Source organism: Microcaecilia unicolor, chromosome 2 (assembly GCF_901765095.1).
Source record: "Microcaecilia unicolor chromosome 2, aMicUni1.1, whole genome shotgun sequence".
NCBI classification, from domain to species: Eukaryota; Metazoa; Chordata; class Amphibia; order Gymnophiona; family Siphonopidae; genus Microcaecilia; species Microcaecilia unicolor.
In genome coordinates, this window is record NC_044032.1 from 323,644,428 (window position 1) to 323,669,389 (window position 24,962).

Here is a 24,962-nt window from a genome sequence, read left to right on the forward strand (position 1 = left end):
CAAAAGGTTTCCCTTGGGAAGAATTGTTTCATGCGTTTGAGTTTCCACATTGAGTGGAACATTTTCTTTGTTGTGGATGTCACTTGGCTCTCTAGCGTTACGTTACGGTCCAATGTAACTCCGAGGATTTTCAGGCTGTCTGAGATAGGAAGGGTGCAGTCTGGGGTGTTGATACTTCTGGGGTTGTCCGCGCTGTGTTGGGAATGAGAGGATGAGACAATATGTTTTTTCTTTATTGAGTTTTACTTGACATGCATTTGCCCATGAGTCCATGATGTTCAAGCTGAGCTTGATTTCATTGGTGATTTCTGTCAGTTTGGTATTGTAAGGAATGTATATAATGACATTGTCTGCAAATATGAAAGGGATGAGGCCTTGGTTGGATAAGGACTTGGTTAGTGGGGTCATCATTAGGTTGAACAGGATCGGTGATCCTTGTGGTACTCCACAGTCTGCTTTCCACGGTGATGATATGTTTGAGTTTGATTTTACTTGATATGTTCTTGTGGTTAGGAAGCTCTTGATCCAGCTAAGTATGTTTCCGCCAATCCCGAACTTATCTAGTAGTCTTGTTAGTATGTTTTGGTTTACCATGTCGAATGCACTAGACATGTCGAATTGGAGGAGGAGGATGTTTTTGCCTGTTGCTATTTTCTGCTTGAATTTGGCTAGGAGAGTGATTACTGTTTCAGTGATGTGGAGGGGGCGAAAACCTGACTGTGATTTGTGTAATATTGAGAATTTATGTAATCTGTGAGTTGTTTGGTTACCATGCTTTCCATCAGTTTAACTACCAGTGGGATCGATACTACTGGACTGTAGTTAGTGATTTCATTTGGTTTTTTTCTTGGTATCTTTTGGTATCGGGGTGAGTAGGATGTTGCCATTTTCCTTAGGGAAGAGAACATGCTGAAGCATGTAGTTAGGTGGGATGTGAGGTCTGCTATGAAGCGGTCAGGGGCGGATTTTATTAGGTAGCTGGGGCAGGTGTCTAGTTTACAGTGAGTGTTGGAGAACCTGCTAATCGCCTGGGCAACTGTTTCGATGGTAATGGGGGCAAGGTTTAACCAGGTCCAGTCGGCCGGGTATTCGCCAGTGGTTGGGTCCAACTCACTGATGAAGTTTTTGATGTCAGAGTTGTCCTGAGGTAGCGTGTTGCGTAGGTTTACAATTTTTTCATTGAAATATTTAGCCAGATTATCTGCAGATGGGGTGTCTGTATTCGATGTGGTGACCGAGCTGGTGTCTAGAAGTTTGTTCATGAGTTGGTATAATTTCTTCGTGTCTTTGTAGTCTGTCCCTGTTTTTGTTTTATAGTATGACCTTTTGGTCTGTCTTATTGTGTATTTGTATTTTCTTTGTATTTGTTTCCATGTGTTGAGTGTATGCTCATTTTTTGTTTTTCTCCATGCTCGTTTGAGTGCAGGCCAGTGAACATCCAGGCTGATTCAATTAAGGTTACAAGCTTAATTTTTCTTTTTTTGGTTTGGTCAATTTACAAGAAGCCTGCTATTCTCACAAGCCTAAAATCTCCGGTTGATCAGATGCAGTGCAGGAGGATCCCTCTGAGGCATGCCCATCCTGCTAAGTATCTTCAGCTCCTTCATCAATTAATCAGACTTTACTTTGGTTTTTACTGGCATGTCTTTCAAACCTTGTCAACTGTAAAGACTCTGGCCCAGATGCACTAAACTTTAACGAAGAAAATTTTCAACCGTATCATGCATTAAAGGCCATTTTCCGACAACGCAAGCAGCTAATGAAAACGGAATGCAAACGAGTCACTTACAATTGCAATGTGGACAATTCGGGATGCACTAACCGTACCGACGATTGCACCTAATCATTTACTGTGAAATATTTAGCGTGAGGTCAGAGCTGTCGTTAAGGCCTGAGCTGTCATACAGACACTGCTCCCCGCTTCTCCCTGCAGCATAAAAATCCAAGCTGGCACGTTTGAAAATATAAATAACCCACACAAACACGTGGCTCCCCGCTTCTCCCTGCATAAAAAAGAAAATCAAACCAAAAAGCAAAAAAGGATCAGGAGGGGGCAAAGGCGCTCATCAGAAGCGTCCTGTATGGACGGCCTTGCCCCCCCCCCCCCCGAGGTCGCCGCTGCTCCCCGCTTCCCCCTGTATTAAATAAAAAGTCAAAACAAAAATCAAAAGTTTAGCAGCCCAGGCCCCCCTCCCTTCCTCTCTCTCTCTCCTTCTCCCACAGCTCTGCCTCTCACCATCCTCCGCTCCCATGCCCCGACCCCCTGAGGTCGTCGCTGCCGCTCGCCCCCTCCACCAGACCCCCCCCTCCGCCTTACCGGGCCCGCGCAGCGCCTCTCACCTCTGTGTGAAGGCGCTGCACGGGCAAGAACATCTGATCGCCGCGAGTCTTCAGGACGTCTCTCCTTCCCTGACGTCAGACAGGGGCGGGCCCAGGTCAGGGAAGGAGAGACGTCCTGAAGACTCGCACCGATCAGATGTTCTTCTTGCTCGTGCAGCGCCTTCACACAGAGGTGAGAGGTGCTGCGTGGGCCCGGTAAGGCGGAGGGGGGGTCCGGTGGAGGGAGGAAGCCGTGGCGACAACCTCAGGGAGGCGGGGCACGGGGACGGAGGATGGTGGGAGGCGGAGCTGTGGGAGAAGGAGAAAGAGAGAGAGGAAGGGAGGGGGGCCGGGGCTGCTAAACTTTTGATTTTTGTTTTGATTTTTTTTTATTTAATACAGGGGGAAGCAGGGAGCAGCGGCGACCTCGGGCGGGGGGGAGGCGTCCGTACAGGACGCTCCTGACGAGTGCCTTTGCCCCTTTTATTTTCAAAGTGTTTGTGTTTTGGGGGTTTTTTTGTTTGTTTCTTTTGACGTTTGTGGCATGCGCAGAGCAGCCAGCACAACGCTTGGCTGCTCTGCGCATGCTTTAGGGGCCCATTAACGACGGGGATTACACCAGTTTGATGCATTGTACTTTACAATACCGCACCGAACATGTGCAGCTTGTTATTTTGGTGCATTCTTCGTTTTTTTTAATTCGTTAAGGACTTTTACGTTTTAGATTTTTTTACGTTTGGTTGATGCATCTGGGCCTTAGTATCTTGGGTATAATAGGCAGTCTACTCAAAGTCTGGAGTCCATAAGCATCTCCCAGGCGCAGAGACCCTGCAGTCCCAGGGCTGCATTAGTGGTTAGAGGCAGGGATCAGAGGAGAGGTCACAAGTTCAGGCTGCCGCTGCTATTTTGCTCTGCGCCTCTCGGAGCCTTCCACGGACGCCTCTGTTGCGTTATTCTTACTCTTCTTGCTGACCGTTGCCGCTTCGGCTGCTCCGATTGCGAGTCCTTGGTGGCCTCAGCAACCCCTGCCAAGAGCGTCCTCATGCCTCCATAGCTCCCATACTCCTGGGCAACTCTACCAGGAGGGCGGGCAGGTGAGGAGGTACAGTGGGGAGTGCTATCGCCGTCTCTCCTTGCACCGGGTGGGCGGGCGAGGAGGCAGAGCTGGGTGCGCGACCGCCGTCAGGCAAGTCTCACTCGGTCCCCCTTGGGGAGAAGTTCAGTTGCCTCTTCCCGCTCTGGGGGCGGCAGCGGTGCCGCTCGTCGATTCTGCCGGTCGCTGTCTCGGCTGGGAGCGCCGTCCGCTGCTCTGCCCAGGTTTCGCCTTCCACAAGCCCGGAGCTCCCTTAGTCCCGTCTTACTCCGGCATCTTAATCAGACCGGGAGCGCCGTCCAGGCTCGGAGCTCCCTCAGGCGCGTCTTACTCAGGCGCCATCTTAAGAAAATGAATATGAGACTACTGAATGTACTTTTTCTCATGCTTTATGGAGCTGCCCAAAGGTACAGCATTTTTGGGTCCAAACTAAAGGTCTGCACGGGAACGGGGTTTGCCTCCGGGTCAACGTGAGTGCCGCGGGGATGGAAATAAACATGCGGGATTCCCGTGGGGATGATGTTCTGGCGGGATTCCCGTGGGGACGCGCACACATACCTTTGTTTTAGTGGGCGGAAACCAAGCTCTCCTCCAATACGAAAAGGACGCCCTCAACTGCCCCGTCGCAGGGGCGCCCAAATACCAAGGGGGTTGTCGGGCACAGCAAAGGTGTGGATGTCCTTCTCGGAGAAACGTCCATTTTGGGCATCCTTAACTGCTCCATTGCAGGGATGGCCAAATTCCAAGGGTGTTGTCGGGCAGAGCAAAGGCGTGGATGTCCTTCTTGGAGAAACGTCCATTTTCGGCGTTCTGAACTGCTCCATCGCAGGGACGGCCAAATTTCAAGGAGTGTTGGAGGCATAGCAAAGGTGGGACTTGAGCGCCTAACACTTAGACGTCCTTCATCCATTCGGGTCTCTCTCTGTCTCAACTTAAGTTCAACAAGTGCAGGAGATTTGCTCAAGTTGTATGTAGTGAGTCTTCCAGGCACTGCCAGACCTCTGTATCCACAGAAAAGAACTGCACAGAGGTGAGCTCAGCTGACTACTTTTATTTTTCATGTGTATTACCTTGGTAATTTTCTTTCCTTTAGTCACAGTAGATGAATCCATTAACTGATGGGTTATGTCCACCTACCAGCAGGTGGAGATAGAGAACACTGAAAAACCATAGTGCTCTATGGACGGCTAGCTCCATCTGCCTTCAGTATTTGAAACTTCCAAAGCAGAGTGTATCCTCAAAGTAGAATAACATGAACTTTCCTCAGAGCGAACGAATGCCCCGGAACAGGAGCAATAATCACACAAAGGAGGGACGATCTCAACCTCCTGTAACAGAATAGAAATCATGAAGACTGTTTTCCAACTTCTCCCAATGAGGGAACATGTCTGCAGGAAACAACTGAACAAATAAACAGACACGGAGGGATCATGGATTCATCTGCTGTGACTAAAGGAAAGAAAATTACCAAGGTAAGAACCTAATTTTCCCTTCCTTGTCATCAGCAGCAGATGAATCCATTAACTGATGGGATGTACAAAAGCACTCCCTAGTTAGGGCGGAAATCTGTCCCTCCCCGAGCAAGCACTTGTGCTCCAAACTGCGCATCCCGCTTCGCTGCAACATCCAGCCTGTAATGCTGGACAAAGGAGAGCTTAGAAGTCCAAGTAGCCACACTACAGATCTCCTGAAGAGAGAGTGCTCCTGTTTCGGCCCACGAAGAGGAAATCGCTCTCGTGGAATGCGCTTTAAATGCCTCAGGCGGAGACCGTCCTGACAGCAGATACGCAGAAAAAAGGACTTCCTTAAGCCAACGGGCTATAGTGGCCTTAGATACCGGAGACCCTCTTCGAGGACCTGACAACAAGACAAAAAGGTGATCAGAGGTCCTGAAGTCATTTGACATTTGTAGATACTACAAGAGAGCCCTGCGAACATCCAGAAGATCTAACTGCCCAAAAGATTACGGAAACTCCTCCCTAGTAAAGGAGGGCAGATAAATGGGCTGGTTTAGGCGAAACGCTGAAATCACCTTAGGCAGGAAGGAAGGCACAGTATGCACCGTAACTCCGGACTCTGAGAACTGCAGAAAGGGGTCTCGACAGGACAGAGCCTGGAGCTCAGACACACGTCTCGCCAAGGTTATGGCCACCAAAAAGACTGTCTTTAGAGTCACATCCTTCTCTGACGCTCGCCTCAGCGGCTTGAAGGGCGAACACTGGAGAGCCTTCAACACCAGCCCCAGATTCCAAGCTGGACACGGCAGCCGCACTGGCAGGCGGAGCCGGAGCGCCCCTCTTAGAAATCGGGCAACGTCTGGATGATCGACAAGGGAAAGGCCAGAGACCTTCCTTCAAAAGCATGCCAATGCTGCCACTTGCACTCGCAGGGAATTGTAGGCCAAGCCTTTTTGTAAACCACCCTGCAAAAACTCCAGTATCGGCGAGACTGTAGCCCTCGTGAGTGTGATCGCTTTTGAAACACACCACACCTCAAACTGGCGCCAGATCCGAGCATAAGCAATGGAAGTGGACCACTTGCGGGCCTGCAAGAGAGTGGAGATGACTTTGTTAGAATAGCCTTTGTCTCTCAATTGCGCCCTCTCAAGAGCCATGCCGTTAAGACCAAAGCGGCAGGGATCCTCCATGGTCACCGGCCCCTGCATCAACAGGTTCAGTACCAGAGGCAAAGGAAGAGGAGCCTCCACCAGCATCCGCCAGAGATCCACGTACCACGGCCACCTGGGCCAATCCGGGGCAATGAGAATCACTACTCCTTGATGTAGCCGAATTCGCAGGAGGACTCGCCCTATCAAGGGCCAAGGAGGGAACACATACAGGAGGCCCAGAGGCCAGGGTTGAGCCAAGGCATCCAACCCCGCCAAGCGAGGATCTCTCCGTCTGCTGAAAAAGCACTGGACTTTGGCATTTGTGCTTGACGCCATTAGATCCGCTACGGGCGTTCCCCATTTGGCACAGATCTGAAGAAACACTTCGTCTGCCAGTTCCCACTCCACTGGGTCGATTTGATGCATGCTTAGAAAATCGGCTTGCATGTTGCTCTGACCTGCTATGTGAGCTGCAGGATGTAGCTCGGCCCAGTGGCAAATCCGAGCGGCCTCCGCAGCCAGTGCTCTGCACTGAGTGCCACCCTGTCGATTTATGTAGGCCACAGCTGTCGTATTGTCCAACAGAACTCTGACAGCCAGCCCCTCCAGAGTCTTGTGAAAGGCCAGAAGAGCCTGGAATATCACTCTCAGTTCCAAGCGATTGATGGACCACCCCGATTCCGCGGGTGTCCACAGGCCGTGGACACAGCTTCCCTTGCAATGTGCTCCTCAGCCGACCAGGCTGGCATCGGTTATCACCAGGCACCGAGGGAAGCGCCAGCGGCATTCCTCGTTGCAGCATGCTGTCGGAGAGCCATCACTCCGCAGGGAGCCACGTGAGTCTGCGTTGATAATCCTGGGACATTGGAGACCATGGTTGAAGCAGGGCAATCTGCAGAGATCTCAAGCGCGCTCTCGCCCATGGCACTACCTCCAAAGTGGCCGTCATCGACCCCAACAGCTGGACAAAGTCCCAAGCTCGCAGGCGCGGCATCCGCAGGAGCAGACAGACCTGATTCTGAAGCTTGCACCGCCTTTGGTCGGGTAGAAAGACAAACCCCAAGGCCGTGTCGAACCGGACCCCAAAATATTCGCGAGATTGAGCGGGGGTCAGGTGACTTTTGGGTATACTGACGACCCAGCCCAGAGATTGCAGTACTGAGACCACTCTGGCTGTGGCCTGACAACTTTCGTCTGCCGAATCGGCTCTGATGAGCCAGTCGTCGAGGTACGGGTGAACCCGGATACCCTGTCGCCTGAGAAAAGCAGCTACCACCACCATAACCTTGGAAAAGGTGCGGGGAGCTGTGGCAAGGCCAAAACGCAAGGCCTGAAACCGGAAATGTTTTCCCAACACCTCAAACCGGAGAAACCTTTGATGCGGGAACCAAATAGGAATGTGCAAATAAGCTTCTTTTAGGTCTAGAGACGTGAGAAATTCTCCTGGATGTACCGCCGCAATGACAGAGCACAGGGTTTCCATGTGAAAATGTCGCACTCTTAGAGCCTCGTTGACTGACCTTAAGTCGAGGATCGGTCGAAAAGACCCGCCTTTTCGAGGCACCACAAAGTAAATGGAGTAGCGACCGCAGCCACGTTCAGTGGGAGGCACAGGGATCACCGCTCCGAGGTGCAACAAGACTTGTAAGGTCTCCTCTACCGCCGCCCGTTTGACGGCAGTACCACATCGGGACTCCACAAACACGTCTCTCACCGGGGCGCTGAATTCCAATCGGTAACCTTCTCTTATCAGGTCCAGGACCCACTGATCAGAGGTAATCTTGGTCCATTCCTCGAGAAAGAGGGAAAGACGTCCTCCTACTGCAGGAAGAGGAATGGACCAGCGCCCCGTCATTGAGGGGGCCGCCCCTGAACTCCAGGCCTTCAACCAGCCGCTGCGAAAGGAGTTCCTTTGCTGAAAACGGGCACGTTGAGAAACCCAAGCAGAGCGCCCCGGGCGATACCTGCGAGCTTCACGGAAGCGAGGTCTGGAAGAGCAGGGCCACATAGAACCCTTGGAAGAAGGCCTCGGCCTATCCTCGGTAAGCGCTGGGGTTTAGGGTCCCCCAGGTCTTTCACAATCTCCAGCTCCTCTCCAAATAACAGGTGGCCCCAAAAGGGAAGCTTCACCAGCCTATGTTTAGAGGCCATGTCAGCCGCCCAATGCCGAAGCCATAGAAGGCGGCGGGCCGCAACCACCACAGACATCTGTTTAGCCGAAGCTCTGACCAGATCATAGAGGGTGTCAGCCAAAAATGACAGGGCCGCCTCCATCCGCGCTGCAACCTCAGCGAGGGACTCCGTACCATCCGCGGGCTGTTCCACTGCCTGTTGTAACCAAGAAAGGCAGGCCCGGGCAGCATAGGAACTGCATATAGACGCCCTTAAGGCGAGGCCCGAGATTTCAAATGACCGCTTCAACGCGGATTCAAGCCGCCGGTCCTGTATGTCTTTCAGGGCAACCCCTCCCTCTATGGGGAGGGTGGTCCTCTTAGTCACCGCCATGACCAAGGCATCCACTTTAGGCATCCCCAAAGGGGCCAAGTGCTCCTCTCTTAGAGGGTAAAGCTGACCCATAGCCATGACCACTTTCAAAGGCCCTTCGAGTTCAGACCATTGAGCTGAAACAAGCTCTTGGATGGAGTCATGCACAGGAAAGGCTCGAGCAGGCTTCTTAGTACTCGCCATCCTCGGATTACCAGAGGAGGCCTCGCCCTTGGCAGGATCATCAATCGAGAGGGCCTGCAAGGCGTCCGAAATGAGCGGTGGAAAATCCTCACCGCATTGGGATCATCCAGATCCAGTGGCAAACCGGCACTTTCCTCTGGCTCTTCAGACCATGAGGCCCTGCCAGAACCCTCAGAATCCACACAGCCTGACCACAGGAGGGGGGGGGGGAGGGGAGGGAAGTGCGCCACTCTCCGACGGGGAATTTACCCGTTTGTGTTTTGCGTCCTTCCAACGCTCGGGGGAATCAGCCAGCCCCAGGCCATCAACACCCGGGGTGGGGGGGGGGGGGGGAACAGGTAGCAGCGCAGTGTCAGACATGTGCGGCAGAGCTCTTTTCAGCATGAAAGCTTTATGCATTAAAAGCACAAACTCCAGGGAGAAACACTCACCCTGACCCTCCGTCTCCGAATTAGGAGAAACGGGAACAGGAGCTCCTCTGGTAGCCTCTAACTGAGGCATCCCCCTGCACTCAGACTCCTCTGCAACAGCGAGGGTCGAGGCGTGCAGCGCTTCCAAAATGGCACCCGCTCCCAGCTACATTGAGCGGGAAGAATCATCGCTCGCCATGCTCGTACCAGCTCTTTTTTTTTAAACTTTATTTTAATATATGAACAACTTAGATATACAAACATCGACATCACTTTATACATCATAGAAGTATCCCCCTTCCCTTCCCTTCCCTCCTCCCCCCTCCCCCCCCAGTCTCTTCATGGTTCTGTGGGTCTCTTTGGTGTATCTTCTTTATATTTGAGGCTTCGGGCCCGGAAAAGCCCGAGTTTGTAGAGTGATTTCACCTCATTGGCACTATCAATTGTGGAGCATCTAAGTCAATTCCCGCTTGGGATCTCCAAAGCTTATATTTGTCCCAGATTTTGGTAAACAATCAGCTGATTGTTCTTCATCCCTGTGAGCTTTGCCATTTGATACATATAGTCCATTTTATGTAGAACTTTAACAATTGGGGGAGCCAGCAATTGCTTCCAGGCGGCAGCCAGTGTAATCTTTGCCGCTCCTAAAAACATGGAAGCCAAACAGTGAAGTGGTGTCAGAAGTCCAGGAGGGCGAAATTGCAATAAGCAGTGGTCCATCGTTTGTGGATATTCTTTGGCCAATATCTATTTCACTAACTTAAGACATTCCTGCCAATAAGGTTGTATCTTTGGACATGACCACCATATATGTTTCATAAGTACATAAGTAGTGCCATACTGGGAAAGACCAAAGGTCCATCTAGCCCAGCATCCTGTCACCGACAGTGGCCAATCCAGGTCAAGGGCACCTGGCACGCTCCCCAAACGTAAAAACATTCCAGACAAGTTATACCTAAAAATGCGGAATTTTTCCAAGTCCATTTAATAGCGGTCTATGGACTTGTCCTTTAGGAATCTATCTAACCCCTTTTTAAACTCCGTCAAGCTAACCGCCCGTACCACGTTCTCCGGCAATGAATTCCAGAGTCTAATTACACGTTGGGTGAAGAAAAATTTTCTCCGATTAGTTTTAAATTTACCACACTGTAGCTTCAACTCATGCCCTCTAGTCCTAGTATTTTTGGATAGCGTGAACAGTCGCTTCACATCCACCCGATCCATTCCACTCATTATTTTATACACTTCTATCATATCTCCCCTCAGCCGTCTCTTCTCCAAGCTGAAAAGCCCTAGCCTTCTCAGCCTCTCTTCATAGGAAAGTCGTCCCATCCCCACTATCATTTTCGTCGCCCTTCGCTGTACCTTTTCCAATTCTACTATATCTTTTTTGAGATACGGAGACCAGTACTGAACACAATACTCCAGGTGCGGTCGCACCATGGAGCGATACAACGGCATTATAACATCCGCACACCTGGACTCCATACCCTTCCTAATAACACCCAACATTCTATTCGCTTTCCTAGCCGCAGCAGCACACTGAGCAGAAGGTTTCAGCGTATCATCGACGACGACACCCAGATCCCTTTCTTGATCCGTAACTCCTAACGCGGAACCTTGCAAGACGTAGCTATAATTCGGGTTCCTCTTACCCACATGCATCACTTTGCACTTGTCAATATTGAACTTCATCTGCCACTTGCACGCCCATTCTCCCAGTCTCGCAAGGTCCTCCTGTAATCGTTCACATTCCTCCTGCGACTTGACGACCCTGAATAATTTTGTGTCATCGGCGAATTTAATTACCTCACTAGTTATTCCCATCTCTAGGTCATTTATAAATACATTAAAAAGCAACGGACCCAGCACAGACCCCTGCGGGACCCCACTAACTACCCTCCTCCACTGAGAATACTGGCCACGCAATCCTACTCTCTGCTTCCTATCTTTCAACCAGTTCTTAATCCATAATAATACCCTACCTCCGATTCCATGACTCTGCAATTTCTTCAGGAGTCTTTCGTGCGGCACTTTGTCAAACGCCTTCTGAAAATCCAGATATACAATATCAACCGGCTCCCCATTGTCCACATGTTTGCTTACCCCCTCAAAAAAATGCATTAGATTGGTGAGGCAAGACTTCCCTTCACTAAATCCGTGCTGACTTTGTCTCATCAGTCCATGTTTTTGTATATGCTCTGCAATTTTATTCTTAATAATAGCCTCCACCATCTTGCCCGGCACCGACGTCAGACTCACCGGTCTATAATTTCCCGGATCTCCTCTGGAACCTTTCTTAAAAATCGGAGTAACATTGGCTACCCTCCAGTCTTCCGGTATTACACTCGATTTTAGGGACAGATTGCATATTTCTAACAGTAGCTCCGCAAGTTCATTTTTTAGTTCTATTAATACTCTGGGATGAATACCATCAGGTCCCGGTGATTTACTACTCTTCAGCTTGCTGAACTGACCCATTACATCCTCCAAGGTTACAGAGAATTTGTTTAGTTTCTCCGACTCCCCCGCTTCAAATATTCTTTCCGGCACCGGTGTCCCCCCCAAATCCTCCTCGGTGAAGACCGAAGCAAAGAATTCATTTAATTTCTCCGCTACGGCTTTGTCCCCCCTAACTTGACATCCCCTCCAGCATTGATTCGAAGAGCCTGGGAACATTTTCGCTACGTTATTGGGGGTATAGTACCATCGGTACAGAATCTTATATCCATTTTCTATCATGGAACTACTCACCGATTCCTTTAATAGAAAGCCTATCGCCCTTTCCCAACTCTGCAGTTCATGTGTAGCCCCTATATCTTGTTCCCATTTCTGCATGTATTGCTGAATTGGGGTTTTATATGAGAGTAGTGCCGCGTATATTCTTGACACACATCTTTTACGACTATTCTCTCCCATGGCCCGCTCTAATTCTGTTTCCTCCTTCTGTAGCTCCCCCTTTGGCTTTTCGGAGAATATAATCTCTAATTCTAGTGTAGTATAACAGGTGATGTGCTGGGAGATTAAATTCGTCTTGCAACTCATTATACGAATGTTTTGCCCCCTCTTCCCATATTTGGTCCAATTGTCTCAACCCTCTCTGTCTCCATTGCTTATATATTTTGTCTCCCTCTTCCCATGAAAATCCCGGTGCCCCTTGTATATGCATTTTACGAAAATATGTTCTCTTTGGACAAAATTGTTGGCGTAATGTATTCCATGTCATTAATGGGTATGCAACTGCTGGGGGTAGCAATGTTGCCATCGCCCTAACCCGTCTACTGGGGAACCAGAGTAATGCTGCTGGGTGATTAAGTCCTATCCAGTGTTTTTCAATTTGTAACCATGGTTTGTCCTCCTCAGTAATCCATGCTGCTAATATTCTTAACTGTGCTGCTTGAAAGTACCTAAAGAAATCCGGCACTCCCATTCCCCCCTTTTTTTTAGGCTGGTATAGCATTTCTGCTTGCACTCTGGGCGGTTTATGTTTCCAAATGAACGCAAATGTTTTTTTCTTTAGTTGTCTAAAGAATTTTTGGGGGATTTGGATTGGTAATGCTATGAAGAGATACAAGATTTTGGGTAACAACATCATTTTTATTGCTTGTATCCGGCCTATCCAGGACAACTCCAGCCCTTCCCACCTCTCTAGTTCCTGTAGTATTTCCCACAATTTACCTGGGAAGTTTGCCTCGAAAAGAGTTTTTAGGCTAGGTGTCAAATTAACTCCCAGATATCGGAGGGAACGCTCTGTCCATCTAAATGGGTAGCATTCTTGTAACTTATCCATTTCCTCTGCATTTACATTTAAACCCAATATCTCTGTTTTTGTCATCTTTATTTTAAATCCTGCTATTTGCCCAAATTGCCCCAATAATATATAACGATCTATGAGGGTCTGTTAGAGTCAAAAGGATATCATCAGCAAACAACATAATTTTATGTATCTTATGACCAATTTGGATCCCATGAATTGCTTCATTTGTTCTAATTACCTGGGCTAATGGCTCCATTGTGAGGCCAAAAAGCAGGGGAGAAAGTGCACATCCCTGCCGTGTCCCCCTGTCCAATTTAAAAGTAGCCAAGCATTCTCCATTTATAATCAATTCTGTTAGCGGCTTATCGTATAAACGCTGTAGCCATTTTAGATATCGGCCTGTCATTCCCATTTTATGTAGGACCTCGAACATATAGGGCCAGTGCACTCGATCAAACGCTTTCTCAGCGTCGAGAAAAAGCAGGATTGTTGATTGTTGTGTTATTTGCCTCTTGTATTAAATGCAGTGCCCGTCTAATATTATCAACCGTTTGTCTACCTTCTACAAAACCCGTTTGATCATTTTGCACCAATTCCGGCATAAGTCTCTGTAATCGCCTGGCTAGAATTTTCGTGAATATTTTATAGTCTGTATCTAAAAGTGATATAGGTCGATATGATCCACATTGCATCGGGTTTTTTCCAGGTTTTAGGAGAATACTAATATGAGCTAAACGCCATGAGTGAGGTAATTCTTTTGATGTTCTATCTCATTTAATACACGAACCAATAAAGGTGCCAATAGTTTCCCAAAACATTTATAAAATCTATTCGTGAACCCATCAGGTCCTAGAGCCTTACCGTTAGGTAAGTTATGTATTGCCCATTGTACCTCTTCCAATGTGATGGGTGCAGAGAGTTCATCATTTTGATTTGGGTCGATTCGAGGGAGCTCTATCCCTTCTAAGTAGTCTTGAATTGCTTGTGGTCCTGAGTGTACATCATCTGTGTATAATTGTTTATAGAAAGTATAGAACGCTCGTTTAATATCATCAGTTGTAGTCAGTCGTCGCCCTGTGTTATCTTCTATTGCATGTATGTGTTTTTTAAATTTATATGCTAATAACCGGGAGGCTTTATTGCCAAATTCGTAATATTGCTGTTGTGTTCTTTGAAGTGTTTCCGCCAGTTCTGCTAACTGTAGGTCACGAAGTTCTAATTGTACTTGTTGACATCGTTGGGCTGCACTTGCTGTATGGGTCCCTTTGGCTATGGTATGTTGTAGGTGTTCAAGCTCTACATGTAGTTGTTGTATTTTAAGTTGTTTTTGTCTCAATCTATAAGTATGTAATGATATAATCTGTCCTCTAAGGACTGCTTTAAGTCCCTCCCATAGTATGTCGTCGCTCACGTCTCCCGTGACATTATACACGATATAGTTTTGGATGTCGGTTTCTAATTGCTTGATCACATTTGGGTCTGCTAATATACTATCATCCATGCGCCAGCATGGTTTAGGTATTCTATTTGTTGTGCACCTTAATGTTAGCATAAGGGGCGCATGATCAGACCAAGTTCTGCTCTGTATTTGTACCCCTTGTACTCTCTGTATCAAACTTTGTCCTCCCAGCCATAGGTCAATTCGTGAATACGATGCATGCACCATCGAGTAGTAAGTATAGCTGCCTGACATCGGGTTATAATGTCGCCATATATCTGTCATCTGCCGATAGTTTATACATTTGTGCAGTTTTGCTCTATCATTTCGGGCTTAATGCACCCCCACATTTGAGTTATCCATAACGGGGTGCAGAGTGAGATTAAAATCTCCTCCTATTATCAGTTCCCCATCAATATATTTTGCCAATACGTCCGACAGCTCTCCATAAAAAGAGTCTTGTTTCTCATTTGGAGCGTATATATTCAACAAAGTAAAAGTCTCCGCTCCCAGTCGTATGTTTAGTAAAATATATCGCCCTCCCTTATCCCTCACTATCCGTTGTACTTGCCAAGGCAACCTCCCCGCTAGGGCTATCATACTCCCTTTTTTTTTTTTCTTTTCAATGTGGTTCGATGCAAAATATATTTCCCGGTAACATCCATGTACACACAGTTTTTCGTGTGTAGGTAATAAGTGTGTTTCTTGGGCAAATATCATATCTGCTTTTAATCTAAGTGCTTCTTTAAAGAGGAGTTGCCGCTTTGCCGGTGAATTAAGGCCTTTCACATTGATCGTCATTAATTCTATTGTTCCCATCATTCCCAAATAAAAAAAAAAGAAAGAGACAATACTCCCATTCTGTGGTTACTCACTCTACTATGTTTACTACCAGGAGATCCTATCCCTGTTGAAGTTATTGTTCGCAATATAGTCCCCTTCCCCCCCCCCCCCCCCAACATCCCTTCCCCTAACCAAACTACACCTTCCATAACTAGGTCAGGTGTTTCAGGAGTCTGGCAACATCCCTGCATCCCACCCTGATCTCGTTCATGGTGCTCCATTCTTGATCAGGGAAGATGGCTGCTGCTTCTTCTGTTCCTCTTATCTGGTGTTTACCCTCTTTGTAGAACCGCAATGCAAAGGGGTAGCTCCATCTGTATTTGATATTTTGGGAACGAAGATATTGTGTAATTGGACGCAGTTCTGCCCGCAGGCGCAGCGTGGTGCTTGCCAGGTCTTGGTAGAGTTGGACGCGATGTGTGTCCCATGCGAATTCTGGGTGTTCCCGTGCTGTTTGCATGACTTTCTCTTTGATTTTATAATCCACGAAACATGCTATTATGTCTCTTGGCTGGTTATTCCTGGTTGTTCCCAGGGATCTATGGGCCCGTTCTATTGCAATATCTGCTGGGTCTATTGTAGTTTGTGACTCTTTCAGGAGCGTACTTGCCACTTGCTGCACAGTTAATTCACAGTTTGAATACTGTGGGCTATCTGGGATACCGCGGAACCTGATATTATGCCGCAGGCTCCTATTCTCGATGTCTTCCAGCTTGTCCCATAGTTGTTGGAAAGTCTTCTTGTCCTCCCCTTTCTGTTCCGTTATATTTTGTATCAAGTCCATTTGTTCATCTAAGCGATCTTCCGTTTCAGCCACACGCTGCCCCAAACCTGCCATCTCACCACGGAGATCCTCTCCCAGCATGTTTAGGTCAGTTCACATTGCTTTGAGCTCCCCTGTAATTTCTTTCAGCCATTCACGGATCTCAACCAGCAGCTCCGTCTCTTCCACTAGCGCTTCATCAGGCGTGAAGAGCGGCTGCGAGCTTTGCATCGCCTTCTGCGTCGACTTCTCGAATGTTCGCTCCTCCGCCAGGCTGTTCCCCTTCGGGGTGGTCTGCGATAGCGCCGTATTTGGGCCTGTATAAGCAAATCCCGCTAAGGATTGCTTGGACGCTCGAGCGGTCATATTCAACTTGTTCCCGCGTAGTTCTGCCGCTGTTCCCGCTCCTGCGCTATGCTTTAGTCGTGAGTTAGACGCTGTATTGCTTGCTTTTAATGGTGGGACCACCGGAGCTCTTCACTCAGGCAGCCATCTTGGTGCGGTGACGTCACCCTCCTCCATGCTTGTACCAGCTCTAGCATCTAAAGAGCATGTCTTACAGAGCCCTGCTGCTGATTTAAGTTTACCACAACGGGAGCAGCATTTAACTGCTTTAGCAGCCATCGTCCGACCAGACGGAATTATATAAGTAAAATGGCGGCTTCGCATCAAAACTTACCCCGATCGGAACGGCGTCCACGGGACCTCCCCGAAGGAGCTGGGCACCACTCTCAAACGAGCTCCGGTCAGGCTGCACATGGAAAATAGCCTCAGAATAGCCATGCAGAACCAATGCATAGTCCTTTTTTTTTTTTTAACGCTGTGAGGAAAGTTGGAGGCAGGCAGCAACAGAGGTACTCCAGTAGGCAGGGGGACGGGTAAGGCAGGGAAAGGGTGAACCAATATGCTTTCAAAGTGGGCACCACCAGCCATAACACCCCTGCTTCAACTGGCAAAAGCACAGGAGCCACCCCAGGCTGAATTTTTCCAGGAGCTGATCAAGCTACGTCCACACCTGCTGGGAGATAGAGCAATACTGAAGGCAGATGGAGCTAGCCATCCATAGAGCACTATGGTTTTTCAGTGTTCTGTATCTCCACCTGCTGGTAGGCGGACATAACCCATCAGTTAATGGATTCATCTGCTGCTGATGACAAGGGAAGCAGTTTATTTCTATCATGGTGGGAACTGGCTGTTTGTGAGCTGTTTTACTGCAGCTAAAGCATTAGCATACCCACTTTTTCTTTTGTTGAGGGCATTGTGCTGTTTGGGTGACCAATAATTCTCTCTATTTTAGTGTGGAAAAAACTTTGTTTTATATATTTATTGCCCTTTTTCTAAGATTCAATATATTAATGAGTGAAGAAATATTTTCTCCGATTCATTTTAAATGTATGATTCTGCATTGTGTGCCCCCTGTCCACTCCACTCAGTACTTTATACTTCCTTTTTTTATGGGGACGGGCGGGGATGGAGGAGATCACTCACGGGGACGGGTGGGGATGGGTTAGATTCTGGCGGGGACGGGTCGCATTTCTGTCCCCTTGCAACTCTCTAGTCCAAACCGGGAACTGCTGGAGAGGCATATAGTTTTCTCCCCCTTAGGCCTTTTTATTAGGCAATCTATTCATAGTAAATTGCAGAAGGGGGAACACATGTTGCTAGGAAAAGCATGTATAATAGCCAAAAAAAAAAAAATGTATCCTATAATGTTGGATGGGGATGGGAAGTCTGCCTTCACACTGGCAATGGAGAAATTAAATTTATACTTTGATGATGTGACAGGCCAAGGATGCTCGCCTTACCCTCAAGAGGCATAAGCTCTTTTGGTTGATTTGGGAAGTCTATGTTCAGTCCCTACCAGTGTGGGTGCAGAATCCGATCCTGAATGAGCTGACATTGTGAGGCTGTCATTTCTGGGCACTTGTTCCATTTGTCTACACCATTTGATGGTGGTGGGGGGGAGGTAGAATGTAGGGATGGGTTTAGTGGTTAGGGATGGGGAGGTTGGACAATAGACAAAGGGGGGGAAGAAGGGTTGTTTAGTCTGTATTGTTAGCTGAAACAGAATGAAAGGTTGTTCTAGTTGCCTGATGTAGTTTGTCTGGTTTTGTAGTCTGCTGATTACAAAGATTTTTCATAAGACTAAGGACAAAGCCACAAGCAGGAATCAGATATTTTCCCAGCAAAGTGTGAAACTTGAGAGAAATGTATTTTAACTGATGCATGCCTTCTCATTTGATCTTTCTGACCTGTTGAAACACTCAGTGCTAGAATACCCTATACCCCTTTGGAGCCAGTAATGCTATGAGCCACCACGCAGACACCCAGCTTGTTTTAACCACCTACAGTGGTGGAAATAAGTATTTGATCCCTTGCTGATTTTGTAAGTTTGCCCACTGACAAAGACATGAGAAGCCCATAATTGAAGGGTAGGTTATTAGTAACAGTGAGAGATAGCACATCACAAAATAAATCCGGAAAATCACATTGTGGAAAGTATATGAATATGGCTCTTCTGTGTAGCAGGGGAGAAAGTGAAGTAAGAGGACAAGGAGTGAGAAGTCTGATACATAGCTTTACAAAGAGAAAAAAAAAGAGGGGGGGGGGAACCCCTACATGAACAACAGCAAGCACAAAAAATGGGGGTGGACTAAAAAAAATCCTGATGGTTTTTCAGTCCACCCCTATCTTTTTTGTGCTCAACACTGCTGTACAGATCATTTAATGGAACTACTCCAAGGGGACCTGATGGTGGGCTGAAGGGAACAAACTGTCCATGACTGAATAACATGAGTCTGCTTTAGGTTCCCACAGGTGTGCAGTACTAGAAGTCAGTCAAGATTACAAAAAAACAACAGTAAAAGGAAAAACAGATTTAACAGGCTGCATGAATTTACTTGATTTTCTATAAAACATTTAGGTGCTCATTTTCAAAGCACACAGAAAAAAACAGTTCTATAGTAACATTTGTAACTTTGTAATCTTATGTGCTTTGAAAGAGCCTCTTAGTAAATTAGTTTATATGGCTATATGGAAGTCGATGGTCCCATAACAAACACCATGCTAGATGGAGACAAGACATGTACAGACCACCAAACACTGACTAATTAGACCAAATATCAATTTAACATCTACTTGACCACTGTATTTTATGTGGGTTTCTGATAGCAAGAGAACATTTTCAATTAATCATAGTCAAAAAAAAAAAAAAAAGAAGCGTTTTACCTGGCATGTGCTGAAATTGTATATTATAACATCTCCAGCGCTTGTTGCAATGCACACTGACCCCTGGTCTAATAAATCCTGGATTCCAATAATGCGGCCAGTGCCATCTTCAGGAAGAAAGCCCTCTGCAATCAGGAAGACTTCATTTTTTAGCTTTAGCGTAGACAAACAAACCAAAAAATAAAAAAAAGAGAAAACTTGTTTTAACATTTTATCCTGTGAAGTCCTTTTTGTTTGCATCAGACGACTACTGGTCCACCCCTACTTTTTTGTACATTGGTCACACATACCACAACATCAGGAATTAAACCAGGTAAACTAAATGGTGCTTATCTTACAAAATATCCTATGTAAGTCAAACTCTTAAATATTCAATTTTTTTTGCATGGGTTTTTATTATGGTAAAATTATTTTGTGGCCTGGTCCTAGGTTTAGCAGCATGGTATGTGTTATGATTGGGGTCAGAACCCTCTCAAACTTACCTCTTTCCTGGGGGTCAGCTTCTTAGCTGGCTTCTGTTTCTTTTGTCTGGCCTGTCTGAGCTGGCTCTGTCTCTCTGTGCTGGCAGCTTCCAGCAGCAGCATGGGGTTAATTGTTTCTCTTTACTACAGCTGTGTGGGTGGACTGAGTTAGCTCTACCTCTCTTTGGGTATACTGGCTTCAAGTGCTTCACGGTGTTGCATTGGTGTGGGTTGGGCCTCTATGGGTTTCAGTGTGCTCTCTGGGTCAGTGTGCTGTTGCCTGGGTCTAGGGAGTGTGACATCATCAGGGAGGGCCTTGATAAGGAAGTGGTGTTCTTTCCTTCAGAGCCTTCGCAACGTTTGCTTCTGGCTACTTGCTTTAGGTCCAGGTTAGTTTAGTGCAGTGTGCACTTGTGACTTGTGTGTTTGACTTCCCTGTTTTTCCCTTTTGTTACGGTGTGTAGCACTGCTGTTAGTGCAGTGCTGGAGTTTGGTGCTGGGAGCACCCTTGTTAGTAAGTGTTTAGGAAGCACCTTTTGTTGTTTGGGTATTTGGCTTTCCTGCTTGTTTCCTTGTGCTTTCCCTCGTGACCTATGTTTAGCTGCTGTAGCTGGGTGCTTAGGAAGCACCGGGGTGAGAACCCATGTTTAGCTGCTGCAGCTTGGTGCTTAGGAAGCACCAGGGTTAGGTCTGGCGTTTGTCTTCCCTTCCTTTTCCCTTGTGGCTTCCCTGCACTTCTGTTAGTGTAGGGCGTAGGGGCACCCCTGTTAGTTTCTGTTAGGAGCACTGCTGTTAGTGGAGGGCTTAGGAGCTTTTCTGTTGGTGCTGGGCTTAGGAACACTTTTGTTCACTTTAGGAGTTAGGTGCACTTCAGTTCAACTTGTTCTAGTCCTGGTCCCTGTGTCGTCCAGTAAGTCCTGCCGGCTACTCGAACCCAGGAGCTCAACTCCTGGGGGGCTTAGTAGCAAAGTGCAGGTGAAGCTGTGTGGACCAGTCCGGTGTGCTCCAGTCCAGTGTTCCAGTCCTGTGTCTTCCAGTCCGGGGAATTCCAGTCCGTGTGTTCCGGCTTGCTGGGCGGTGCCTGCAGTCCCTGTCGGTGTCGGTGTGCTTGCCCAGTGTTGGTTGGTGGGTTTTGCCTGCTGCTGTCGCTCCTCCTCAGCAGCCCAAGGGCTCACGTCTGCTCCAGAGCCCGGCCCCGCGGGCTCTGAACCTGAGAACCTGACAGTATGGAATGGGTCGGTTCGGTTCATGCTTTCAGGGGAATACGTTTTTAGATGTTTTATACATATAAAGGGCTTTTATCAAATTATCCCAAATGTTACACATCTAAAAATGTGTGCTGTGAAAATAAGACACCTGTTTTTAAACACTTGGGTATAGGTGTGTTCAAGGGGGCAGAGTCAAAATTTACAAACATTAACAAACACAAACAACTGTCTGCAGCCTTGAGCCACAGTTTCTGCTATTTTGCCTCTAATATTTTATAAACACACAGATGACTATGTTTCTTTACAAACAGGCTTAAAATTAATGCCTATTTGGCCTTCACACAGGTGGTCTTATAGATTTGCCCCTTAAGATTAATTTTTATAAGGGAGTACCTCCTTTTACGGTGAGAGCCTATTCTATAAAGGAATCTTTAGTGTGCCTTACTAAACGCCCGCATTTACAGCAACTGGTGTAACTGCAGATGCCTAAATATAGCGAGGGCACACATAGCTAACTGTATTCTGTCAGTTACATGTATAAGTGGCAGCTCCACCATTCTTCATCCATTTATGCACTATGCTACTTATATGCATCCTTACAGAATAGCGATTGTTTTGTTACATGCACAAGTGTGCACCTACCCATGGAATCACCCGTATTCTTTACATGTGCACCTACAAGTGGCACACACATGTGGGTGACCAGTTACAGAACTGCCCGTTTAATGTTTTAGGCTGCTGTACTGGTTATCATGTGTTTTATCAGACACCCCATTTATTATTAACACCTATCTACAGCAAACAAATCCAAATGGACAAGAATTAGACTCCCCAACTTAAGTTAATTTTGGTTCATTTTAGCAATGATAAATTTAAAACAGAACAACTTAAAAAGTTAAATCTCCTTTAAAACTTGCAGAAAGAACAAGCCTCATAAGCACCTAGGAAAAACTACTTTTCCTACTAAGAACATTGGGCTATCCTGAAAGGTTATGCTCAGAATGTGAGCTCAGGACACTGGCAGGTTTCAGATACAAAGTTTTCCATTACAAACACTGTTTTGTTGTTTGGTTGGTTGGTTGGTTTTGTTTTTAACTTACTAAGCAAGTTTCTCTTCTCCACACTTTACCCTCAATGCATTCTTTGAATTCTGCTCAAGGTTTTAAAAAAGTAATTCAAGATAAGTTACATTTAGGTGCAGCTGACATGTCCTTGCCTTCAAGCTAATGTGATAAACCTTGTATTAGAGCCATCCAACACATGGTTTCCTAATATGTGTACAGAAAATGTTTTGATTCCCTATGCAGTAATCAAACACTATGCAACCAAACATGGGAGAGCACACTGAAGCATGCACAGAAGGGTCTGCGGTATTAACAGCTATGCCTTGCACCCCCCCCCCCCCCCCCAAAAAAAAAAAAAAAAAATTTAGTGACTCATTTTCAAAGTACATAGACTTACAAAGTTATATATGTTACTATGGAACTTCGTAAGATTATGTGCTTTGAAAATGGGTATATGCATTGGTATAGGTGCACATATCTTGGAACAGTCTGTGTGTAAATATGCAGTACAACACTTTACCATTTATAGCCTTGGGACCTCCCACTCAGCTCCTCCTACCCCACTGTTTCTTTTGTACATCCCAGCACTTCAACAAATTAAGAAAAACAGGTGGGTCAATCCTGCTCTCAGAAAGAAAGAAAAAAAAAAAAGAGACAGACATGAAATCCCCCATAATTAACACCAGCCAAAAAATAGCTAACTTTTTATTCCTCCTCAGACCTAGCATTAAAGCCCAACATTAGATGTTCTGAGAGGCACAAATATAAATCACTAAAGACCTGTGATTTGTTTGGCTGCTATTCATGGAATCAAACCTCAAAGACATTGTTCTGTAGTAACTAAGTAAATGTAACTAGTTACTGTACTTAAGTAAAAATTTTGTTACTTCTAAGTACAGGATAACATTTGTTACTTTTACTGAAGTAATAATTTTGCCAATTTTTACTACTTTTACTCAGTTACATCTGATGCTTGCAGTTACAAATAAAAAGTAAAAGGGCGATATAAATGATTCCTCAGTAAACCAAATGAAACAGCAAAACTGGGAACTGGATTTTGCTATTGCAAACCTTGTCACGCAAACAGTGGATCATCTCACCTCACTCATACCTTTACTCACAGAAATATGTACACCATACATAATGCCCTTTTAGCTTCCCGCTGTCTCCTTCCAATGTTTCAAGGTTTTGTTCCGTTGTTATATTCCTTAACAATACTTTGATTGTCTCGCATAACTCTTCACAATGTAATCCATAACCAAGTTGTAACAAATTGTATTTCCATCATTCATATCGTATTGTAAGCCACACTGAGCCCGCAAAAAGGTGGGAAAATGTGGGATACAAATGCAATAAATAAATAAATAAATCTCATCTTAAATTCTGATGTTCAGTGACTATAACCAATAAGAACAGTGGAAGTGCCTATGTTTGTTGAATTGGTTAGTGGCCTCCAGACAAACAGAATAGTAATGAGTTGGAGATGAAGTTGAAGCTGATAGCAAGTCATGGTAAACTGACATATGTCTCTACCACAACTGACTGCACATATCCATGGAAAATTTTCCAGTGGGGTAACTGTCCACTGGATTGACAAGAGTCTTTAAGGAGGAAGTCTGCTTTCTGGCCTTAAGACTGAAGGGTTTCCAAACATTTGATGTTCTTACATCAATTCTTTAAGATATTCAAACAGAGCTTGCCACCTGATGAAAAATTGTTAGAACAACAGACAATGATTCCAACTTTGTGAAAGCCTTCTGCATAATTACACAGTATGAAAATGATAATGAAGATAAAGATGAAGGTGTGAATGATGAATTAGACAGCATTACTTCAAATGCAGATGATAATGACAATAATGAAAATAAAGTACTCTTTGCTATATGGAAGTCAAGTATTTCAGAGATTCTCTTGATCAAAACCTGCAGACCCAGTCAGAAGACATCAATAATACTGCAAACTGGCCTGATTTGAAGGAACTAAATTTTTGAAAATGACTGTCACTTATAGGAATGTGCTTTTGAGTCTGCAGGTTATAATCAAGAGAATCTCTGAAATACTTGACTTCCATATAACAAAGTGGATTGAATTGTAGAGCAATAAAATTGTTGGGTAAAAACGTTAATAAGGGAATGGGACTTGATATACCGCCTTTCTGTGGGTTTTGTTTTGTTTTTTGGGGGTGTGGGGAAGACAACTACATTCAAAGTAGTTTACATAGTATACACAGGTACTTATTTGTACCTGGGGCAATGGAGGGTTAAGTGACTTGCCCAGAGTCACAAGGAACTACAGTGGGAATTGAACCCAGTTCCCCAGGATCAAAGTCCGCTGCACTAACCACTAGGCTGGTTGTGGAACTTTTATTTTTTACTCAAAAAGTATTATATTAGGCAATAAACATTTTTACTTTAGTAAATGTTTTAATGTGTTCTTAACTTTTATTTAAGTATTATTTAAGTACTTTGGCAAGCACTGCTTAAAGACTGAATAGCACTACCATAAGACCTCCAGGGACAGGGAAATTCTTTGCAGGGAAGAAACTCACCTTGAGCACTACTACTGAAAAAGGTGCTTGCTAAATACAAAAATAATAAACAGTACTATGGTGTACAGTGCTGCGTATGCCTTGTAGCGCTATAGAAGTGATAAGTAGTAGTAGTACTGGTGTCAGTACACTACAAACAACCACAATTATTGTACATAGATGAGAAGTCACACCTTGCCATGATATTTATTTATTGCATTTGTATCCCACATTATCCCACCTATTTGCAGGCTCAATGTGGCTTACATAGTTTTGTTATGACATTGTCATTCCAGAATATCAGATACAGTTAGTAGTGTGTAGAGATTAAGTAGGGAAGAAAGAGGAAGTGATTGGGACGGTGATAGTAGAAGTGGATTTTCCTAGCTGGTTGGGTTGGGAAAGTGAATTAGTGAAGCTGTTGGTTCTCGTTGTAGGCCTTGTTGAAGATGTATGTCTTCAGAGATTTGCGAAAGTTATTTGTTTCGACAATTGATTTCAGGTCTGTGGGTAGAGCATTCCATATTTGCGTGCTCGTGTAGGAGAAGGTAGTGG

At 46.0% G+C, this 24,962-nt stretch overlaps 1 protein-coding gene across 1 annotated transcript in view; it reads right to left on the reverse strand.

The window, feature by feature from the left end:
• ELP1 (elongator complex protein 1) overlaps nt 1-24,962 on the reverse strand; it is a 1,128,708-nt gene that overhangs the window by 1,102,247 nt on the left and 1,499 nt on the right. Inside the window, 1 exon segment of the mRNA XM_030194341.1 lies at nt 19,148-19,300. Coding sequence (XP_030050201.1) covers nt 19,148-19,300 — 153 coding nt within the window.